We start from the raw sequence: 9,839 nt of genomic DNA, 5'->3' as shown, positions 1-9,839 counted from the left end.
AAAAAAAAAAAAAAAAAAAAACAATACTGAGTTAAAAATGGCGCAATGGTCTCTAACACAATACTTTCCAAAGGAATTTTTAAGGATAATTTTGATTATGTGGGATTTTCATCTTCTATGCTGACATCAGAAGCTAAACCCCAGCTAAAACATAACTCCACTATCAGTCATTAAAAATTACAGGGGAAAAACCCTACCTTAACCTCCATCCTCTTCTAGGTACTGCCTAACCTCTTCCTTCATCTATTATTTCTCAAGGGTAATCTCTTTTCACCAGCCTGTCTACTTGGTTCTTTCATTTACTCTTTCAACCCACTGAAATCTGGTTTTTGCTCCATCATGCAATTAAAACTGCTCTCCCTAAAGTCATAATGATCTGATTTCCAAACGCAGTGGAAAACTTATCTATGCCTACCTTACTAAACCTATACGTTGCATTAGACACTAAATATCACTTCCTCATTTCTGCTGGGGTATGGGGGGGGGGGTGGTGAGACAGTGTCTCATTCTGTTGTCCAGGCTGGAATCCAGTGGCATGATCACAGCTCACTGCAGCCTCGACTTCCTGGGTTCAAGCAGTCCTCCCACCTCAGCTTCCCAAAGTGCTGGGATTACACATGTGAGCCACTGCAGCCGGCCCACTTCCTCATTTCTGATCCTCCCCTGTTCAGCTTCTGTGATACCAATTTCCTAAGATGTCCAGGGACCTCTCAATCATTTCTTTTGGGCTCCCTCCAATCTTTCAGAGTCCCATCTTTGGCCCACTGCTTTTTCTCACTCTATTACATATTCTCCCTCTCTCTCTAGTTTCAACTACCTCCTACAAGTGACTCCTAAATTAGTCATGACCTAGACCTCTCTCCCAAGCTTCAGGTCAGTTATGGTTAACTGCCAACCCTTCCTAGGAAAAACTGCCTCACACATTGTCCCTACTGAAAGAAGTGAGACCCAAACTACCCTTGTACCAGGAGGATATTTTGTACTTTATAACTACCACCACTCCTACAACTGATTCAACACAGGTTAGCACCTGACTTGAAGGCCACCAATTCACAACATAGTCTATAACGAAAAGCTCTGCCCAAGCAAGAATGATCGCAATTAGCCACGCCAATCTGGTAAGTCCCTCAGGAATCTGACATAGGAAGGAAAGGATAAGCCAGTCAGTAGGGGAAAAGTTATAAGAAAACAACCTGAAACTAGCGATTATAGCTGAGTCATTTTAACAGTAGTAGAATAAAGTTAAGTTATGAAATCCAACTGTTAAGACCATTTAGAGCTCCCTTAACTCCAGAAGACCTGTTCCTGTTCTTTCTGTAAGGCTTGTCTTTTTGGCTTCTTCTGGTTTCCATGAAGTCAGATCACAGGGCTGAGATTCCCATTTTTACTTATCTCTGTACTTTCACTGTACTTATACTGTAGTACAGTCTTCTTCACAATCATTATTTTTATTCATGGTTAACTGCAAGAGCCTAACAGCTAAAAACCCAAACATCATGCTTTACAGAGGTGGAAACACAAACATCTTCCTTGATTTTTCTCTCCATCATTTCTCATATCCTCTCAGTATGACTTTTAAATATCTTACAAATATGTCTTCCCTTCTCTGCCCCTACCACTGACCCAGCTGAGTCCTTATTTCTAACGTGGTCTACTGCAACAGTCTTCTAAATGAGTTTGCTATTTCCACTCTTGTAACTTCTTGAATCTATCTTCCAATCAGCTGCACAATCTGACAAAAATGAAAATATGAGCCAGTCACTTCCTATTTAAAATCCTTTAATGATTCTCCATCTCCTACAGAATAAGATCTAAACTCAACAAAATATTCCAGAGGGCTCCTAACTGGGCCAGGTACAGCGGCTCCTGCCTGTAATCCTAGCACTTTGGAAGGCTAAGGCAGGCAGATGGCTTGAGCTCAGGAATTCAAGACCAGCCTGGGCAACATGGCAAAACCCCCGTCTCTACAAAAAAAAAAAAAAAAAAAAATAGAAAAATTAGCTAGGTGTGGTGGCGCATGCCTATAGTTGTAGCTATTCAGGACGCTGAGGCAAGAGGATCGATTGAGCCCACTCAGAACCTGTCTCAAAAGTTTAAAAAAAAAAAAAAAAAAGCCTCCTAATTGATCTTTTCCCAGATGCTCCTTGTCACATACTTAAATGCCAACCCAAAATTGCTTGTAAAACCAGACACATAAAGTAATTCTCTAAACCAGACACATAAAGTACTTCTCTATGTTTTTGCTTTTCCTTCATTTGCAACGCCTAATCCCTCCCCTTCTCCTTTATCCTATTCATCTTTTAAGACTGACCAATGGCCTCGACTCCTCCAAGAAGCTATACCAGATACCTACTTCCTTTATTATTTCCAATGTCAGCCTGGGTTAGACGCTCCTCCTATCCTCCATAGTACTCTTTACAATATTTCCCTTACTACTCTATGTCCTCTGAGCTCTCTGAAATGATAGTATCTTATTCACCATTGAGCATCTAGAAACTGGCACAAAGTCAAGTCACTAAAAGCTTATTAAATAAATGAAAAAATAAATAGTAAGAAACACATATAAATTATCTAGTCTAGCAGAATATGTATCATCAGGCCGGGTGCAATGGCTCACGCCTATAATCTGAGCACTTTGGGAAGCCGAGGGCAGGCGGATCACTTGAGGTCAGGAGTTCCGGACAGCCTGGTCAACATGCAGAAACCCCGTCTCTACTAAAAATACAAAAATTAGCCAGGCACGGTGGCAGGCACTTGTAATCCCAGCTACTAAGTAGGCTGAGGCTGGAAGGTCGCGTGAACCCAGGAGATAGAGGTTCCAGTGAGCAGAGATTGTGCCACTGCACTTCAGCCTGGATGACAGAGCAAGACTCCATTTCAAAAAAAACATACAACATTATTGTCTACTGTTCTGTATGATTATCAGATTCACTTGATTCTTGCAGTTACCAACTGGCATTTTTAAAGCTAATTTCCAAAATCTTGGCGAAGAGTTTTTGAATTCCTTCATTTTAAGAAACATTTTTATATCACTCCCATAATTGTAAACAGACATTTGTACTTGTAAGCAAGTTATTTGTTGAAATATTTGTTCAACCTTAAGAAGTGTAAGAAATTAGATAGGCGATTATATTTAGAATTGTTAAAGGACTAATGATTGGGGGTACACATGGGGGAGAGAGAGAGTAAGCATAACAGAAGTTTAACCTATTTGGTTAGATGTTATTCATAACACTTCAATTAAAAAGTGCAATTCTGGCTGGGCTCACTGGCTCATGCCCATAATCCCAGCACTTTAGAAGGCCAAGGCGGTCAGATCACAAAGTCAAGAGACCAAGACCATCCTGGCCAACATGATGAAACCCCTGTTTCTACTAAACATGACCATCCTGGCCAACATGGTGAAACCCCGTCTCTGCTAAAAATACAAAAAAAATTAGCTGGGCATGGTGGCGCATGCCTGCAATCCCAGCTACTCAGGTGGCTGAGGCAGGAGAATTGCCTGAACCCAGGAGGCAGAGGTTGCGGTGAGCCAAGATCCCGCCATTGCACTCCAGCCTGGATAACAAGAGCGAAACTCCGTCTCAAAAAAAAAAAAAAAAAAATGTAGTGCAATTCAGGCCCTGAGCAGTGGCTCATGCCTGTAATCCCAGCACTTTGGGAGGTCGAGGCAGGTGGATCATCTGAGGTCAAGAGTTTGAGACCAGCCAGGCCAATATGGTGAAACCCTGTCTCTACTAAAAATATAAGAATTAGCCAGGCGTGGTGGCAGGTGCCTGTAATCCTAGCTACTCTGGAGGCTGAGGTAGGAGAATTGCATGAACCCAGTAGGTGGAGGTTGCAATGAGCAGAGATTGTGCCACAACTCCAGCCTGAGCAACAGAGCAAGATTGTCTCAAAAACAAAGAAAAAAAATGCAGTTTTTTTTTTTTTTTTTAAGATAGGGTCTAACCCAGGCCATGATGGCTCACTGAGGCCTCAACCTCTTGGGCTCAACCAATCCTCCTCCTTCAGCCTCCTAAGCAGCTGGGATTTCAGGCAAGTGCCACTTAGCCCAGCTAATTCTAGGGAGTAGAGATGGGGTCCCACTGTGTTGCCCAGGCTGGCCTACAACTCCTGGGCTCAAGTAATCTTTCTATCTTGGCCTCCCGAAGTGCTGGGATTACAGGCCTAAGCCACCACACCCGCCAAAATTCACTATTTCATTGCTTCCTATAATTCCCAACTTTAATTTATCTTGCATTTCTCCTAAACTGTCCTAAATCAGTAAAATCAAGGTGTCTGGATTTTTCTGAAGTACTGTGTTCCAGTTATCTTCTTCCCCCAGAGTAAGTATTTTTAATCTCAACTATTCTTTAAAAGTTCTAAATGTGATCACAGGATTTTATCTACTTGAGATAATTGAGTCTCATATGAACTAAAAGAGGCAATACTATGGTATTGTGAAAAAAACACTAAATCTGGAGTCAGTGAAAATTTTCAATCCTGACTTACGACTGGGAAGATCTAACCTCCAGGTGCTACCACTCTCTAAAATCTAAAATGAAAATTCCAGGATCTTATCCAGATCCACTGGTGTGTGTATATATCAAAACACTCTATAAAGTATCCAAGCAGTGGTAATAACTAGAAAAATATAAAAATGCAATCTGTTGTTGAAACATTTGGACTAAATTTATTGTCATATTCATTAAAATTCTTTAAAGTAGAATAAAGTTATCATTATAACTAAGACTAAACTTGCCATATTTGTACGTATTCAATACTGACAACCATTTTAAAAATAAGAGGGGCTACCCTGAATTTTTCAATAGTTGTGTGACTGCTAAGCAAAATGCCTTTCAAAAAACTTAACATATACTATACATACCCTGTTGTTACTCCTCTGAAATCTAATCAACCCTATCTGCATGTCTAGTATTATCATTATTTTTTTTTTTTTTTGAGACAGACTCTCACTCTGTTGCCCAGGCTGGAGTGCAGTAGCATCGTGTCAGCCCACTGCAACCTTCGTCTCCTGGGTTCAAGCAATTCTCCTGCCTCAGCCTCCCAAGTAGCTGGGATTATAGGCGCCCACCACCATGCCCAGCTAATTTTTCTATTTTTAGTAGAGACAGAGTTTCACTCTGTTGGCCAGGCTGGTCTCCAACTCCTGACCTCAGGTGATCCGATCCCTTTGGCCTCCCAAAGTGTTGGGATTACAGGCGTGAGCCACTGCACCCGGCATAGAACATCTTAAAAACAGAATACAGGCCAGACAGAGTGGCTCGGGCTTATAATTCCAGTACTTTGGGAAGCCAACGCAGGAGGATCACTTGAGCCTAGCAGTTTAACACCCAATCTGGGCAACACAGTGAGACCCCATCTCCAAGAAAAAAATTAAAACTTAGCCCGGCATAGTGGCAAGAGCCTGTGGTCCCAGCTGTTTGGGTGATCAAGGCAGGAGGATCCCTTAAGCCTGGAAGGTCAAGACTGCAGTGAGCCATTATTGCACCACCACACTCCATGAAAGCTAGAGAGCTGAAACCCTGTCACAGGAGAAAAAACAAACAAACCCCCACCCCAGAACAACAGAAAACCAGAATACCTTCAGAGCAAAAGAAGGTAAAATACTTCTATTTCAAAGATAAGGAAAATCCTTGTCAATCTGGAAAATAATTATTATCACTTTTTTGAAATTCTGTAATACATGAACATATGAATAGTTTTTAATGTTAAAAGTATCTCATAATACTTAGGTAAAATCAATGCAGCACAATGTTAGGTTAAATAAAAATTCACTCTTCTTAGCCAGGCATGGTGGCTCACGCCTGTAATCCTGCACTTTGGGAGGCTAAGGTGGAAAAATCAGGAGGTCAGGAAATCGAGACCATCCTGGCTAACATGGTGAAACCTTGTCTCTACTAAAACTACAAAAAATTAGTTGGGCGTGGTGACACGCACCTGTAGTCCCAGCTACTTGGAAGGCTGAGGCAGGAGAATCAGGAGAATCACTTCAATCCGGGAGGTGGAGGCTGCAGTGAGCCGAGATGGCACACTGCACTCCAGCCTGGGCAACAGAGCAAGACTCCGTCTCAAAAAAAAAAAAAAAATCACTCTTCTTATTCTGTGACTTTAAAGTGTTATTATCCACTTTGGTACTTGTGATACTGATGATACCATGATACTTATTTGCTCCTTCCTTTGCTACTGCTACTGGGATAGAGTTGCCCACTTCATTTGGTGCAGTCCTCTCAGAAGACACACAGAAAATCAACAAAAATAACAGAAAACTTTCACTCGCACGCGCACACACACACGAGTCTACAGTAACAAGACAAGAGGAAGAGGCAGAAGAAGGGGAGAAAAGACTGTTTCTGACAAGAGGTAAGGGAAAGACAAAGGGAAGATAGAAAAGAGAGAAAGAAAATAAAAAGGATAACAAACAATAAAATCTGTTCTTCCATAAATAATGATTTATGTTTATAAAAGAGTTATGTTTCCAGAAAGTGAATCTTAGTATTACACAAGAGAAAGTAATAAAGAGGCCAAGAAGAAAAACAATTGAGACAGCAGTGTCAGAAATATTCTAAACTCCAACTACTTTCACATAAACATGTATTTTTCTCTGACCTAAATCATCAACTTTATATAAAAGAGTAAAATTAATCAAGACACCTTACAGTACTAAATAAATAGTAATCACAAATCTTAGACATCACAGAAATTCAAAGCTGGAAATTTCCTTACCAATCATCTAGCTCAGCTTACACATCACTCAGAGGAAGAAACTGAGGCCCAGTCTTGTAAAATACATACAACCACAAACGACTGCAGAACTCAGGAAATCTAGGATTCTTTGTTCAGTGGTCTTTCATCTATACTAGCTCTGATTTTATGAGCAAATTATTTACTGTCAACCATAAATTTAAAATGATAAAATTCTGTCACATCTAACAATAGCTTTCTGGCCAGAAGTAAACACTTCATAATATAGCACCATTCACACAAATTAAAACACAAAAGTAGAAATACTTCACAAGGAAACTAACAAAATGTCCTAACTTAAGAAAAAAGAAAGATTGTATAATTGTAAATATAATGTTCAGACATTTAGATTAAGAAAGATAACACTTAAAAGTACTTCTTTGGATCCATGGCAAGAATAAAAAGAATGTTCAACAAGGTCTATTTTTGTGCGTGATTCTTTACAGCCAAATCATTTGGTACATTTCTATTGCCATTCGTCTTTCTGATAAATAGTAACTTACTTACCAAGGTGCTTCTCAAATTTCAGTCCTGTATAAGAATTTAACCACCAGGCTATTTATCCCTCCACATAATTGTCGTTAAGATCTGAGTAGGCCCCTTTGTAGCCAATCAAAGTGAAGATGCCTTGAATTAAAAGCTCCTGCTTTAGGTTTGAGGCCTAAGACCCTAAATGTGTTTACAGACAGACTGATAACGTTAGATTGGTAATTTTTTCCTTCCATACAAGTAAACTTGACGCATGCTATTAAATTGGGCCACATTTCAATAGTTCCCTTAGCAATTCATAATTTTACATACAACTGATTTGCTTAGCTTTGTTTTAACCTAGGCGAGGTAGGTGAGGGAGGGAGGGGTCAAGCGCAAGCCTAAGGTGGTTGTTTTTAGCTGCAGGTGTAAAACATAAGCCAATTTTTTTTTAAATACTAAACTGCCTTTTGGCTGGGAGTGGTGGCCTGTGATTCCAGCACTCTGGGAGGCCGAAGTGGCGGATCACCTGAGGTCGAGAGTTCTAGACCAGCCTGATCAACATGGAGAAATCCCGTCTCTACTAAAAATACAAAGTTAGCCGGCCATGGTGGCACATGCCTGTAATCTCAGCTACTTGGGAGGCTGAGGCAGGAGAATCGCTTGAACGCGGGAGGCGGAGGTTGTGGGGAGCCGAGATAGCTCCCACTGCACTCCGGCCTGGGCAACAAGAGCGGAAACTCCGTTTCAAAAAAAAAAATTAAGCTGCATTCTGTTCCATCCCTGTTTTCAACAAGACTTCATATAATATCAACACGTAAGGACCTGTATAGAGCATTTCCAATCGGGAGGGGTAGGTTTCTGCTCCCCTAAGAAAACGGGTGCTCCTGGGGTTCTCTTTTCTTACCCTCCCGATGCTTCTACTAAGATATACTGAGGGCAAACTTGGGCTCCTTGTCCTTTTGTCCCCCTAGACAATCTCTGGCCTAATTTTGATCACTCCTCCCCCTGTGCATCCCTGCTCTCTCTTAATTAGAAATCATACCTCAGGATCGTGCCTCTCCCCATGTAAGAGGAGAACGCCTGACCCACCACCTGGAGAACAATGTAACCCAACTCCGGGTCCGTGGATTCCTCTACCCAGGCCCCAAGATTTATCTCCCAGGGAAATCAGAAAGCGAGTTCTGTCCTGTCATACCGGTCTCCCTCAAGGTGTCCTGCTCCTGGCCTAGGATTACCAGCTCCTTTCCACCCGGAGCATTCTACTCACCTTCTTCTTCCAAGAATCTAGCCCCTCGCCCTCAGACCCTTCATCGCGACCCCGCGCCCACCCGAGGTGGCACAACCGGTGGCGAGTGGCCTCCCAGGGCAGAGCCCGCGAGGGCGGGGGTCGGGGGCGGGTCGAGAGCGGCGCAGCGGCGGCCGGCCACGTCGGGTCAGTGCCCCACTCCCACCGCAGGACACACGCCCAGTACCTTTGTAGTGCACCCGCAGGTTGTTCTGAGAGAGGCCGATGTAGCTGAACTTGTCCTTCGGGCTCCAGGAGCGAGGCAGCGGCGTCTCCTGCTCGTCCACAGCCGGGTAGAGGCGCTTCAGCCGCCGCTGCAGCTCCTTCTCCTGCTCGTTCAGGGCCGAGTCCCCGTGCGGGAAGGGGGCCGCTGCGCTGCTGCCCGCCACCAGAGCTGGGGCCGGGGTGCCTCCGGCCGGGCCGGGGCCGGCGGCGAGGCCAGGGGGCCCGCTGGCGGGGGCGGCCGCTGAAGCAGGAGGCGGCGGGGGCGGCGGCGGCGGCGGTGGGGCCGCGGTGGCCGGGGGCGGCGGCGGCGGAGGGTGGAGGAGCAGGGCGGCCGCCGCGGCCCCTAAGCCGTCGCCGCCCGCGCCGCCGCCAGGCGAGCCGGCCGGAGAGGAGCCGGCGCTGACGGCCGGGGGCGCGGGCAACACGACTCCGGAGACTGGGGCCAAGGCCGCCGGCGGTGGCGGCGGTAGCTGCTGCTGTTGTTGCTGCTGCTGCGGCGGTGGCGGCGGCGGCGGCTGCCCGGACATCCCGGCCGCGACTCAGCCTGCAGCCACCTCCACCTCTTCTCTCCTTCCTCCTCTGCTTCCCGGGGGCGCTGTCGCTGCGGCCGCCGGCACCAGGCGCCCAGTCCGCCCGCCCCGGAAGCAGGCGGCGGGCCGCGCGCCCAGGGAGAGCTCGGCGGTTGAGGGGCTCGGAGACGCGGGAGTGGGCGGCGGGCCCGGGAGGCCCCGAGAGAACGTTGGCCGGAACGCGGGCGCGTGGCCGGGGGACCAGGCGCCGAGGGCGGGGGCGACGCGGGAGCGCGGGAGGGGAAGGCGCGCAGGCGGCCGCCGCGGCCGCTGCTCTCGCGGCTGTTTCCCGGCGGGCGGGCCGGGCCGGCGCGAGACGCTGCGCGCGGGCGGTGCTAGGCGAGGGGGCGGGACGGAGGCGCGAGAGTGGCGCGAGGGGCGGGCCGCGGGGGGTCCCGGCTGCGCGCCGCGAGGCGCCCTCCAGGGCCCACCAGTCGCTAGTTGGCAGGGTCGCGGGGCTCCTGGCGTGGCAGGTCCCTTCGGAGGTGTCCGCCTCCTCCCCCTCGGCGGCCGCCGTCGCCGCTCTCGCCAGCGAATCCCCT

The 9,839-nt window shown here is 46.4% G+C and overlaps 1 protein-coding gene across 1 annotated transcript in view; it reads right to left on the bottom strand.

Annotated features, from left to right (window-relative positions):
- Positions 1-9,584, bottom strand: part of RANBP9 (RAN binding protein 9) — a 111,126-nt gene extending 101,542 nt beyond the window's left edge. The window contains exon 1 of the mRNA XM_032247670.1: positions 8,691-9,584. Within this exon, the coding sequence (XP_032103561.1) occupies positions 8,691-9,255 (565 nt within the window). The 5' untranslated portion in view covers positions 9,256-9,584. The remainder of the gene's footprint in view (positions 1-8,690) is intronic.
- Between the last annotated feature and the right edge of the window lie 255 nt (positions 9,585-9,839).

The sequence above is a fragment of the Sapajus apella genome, unplaced genomic scaffold (genome assembly GCF_009761245.1).
Source record: "Sapajus apella isolate SASKATOON/1434 unplaced genomic scaffold, GSC_monkey_1.0 scaffold63, whole genome shotgun sequence".
In the NCBI taxonomy this organism is placed as follows: domain Eukaryota; kingdom Metazoa; phylum Chordata; class Mammalia; order Primates; family Cebidae; genus Sapajus; species Sapajus apella.
This window is presented reverse-complemented; position numbering and strand designations above follow the sequence as displayed.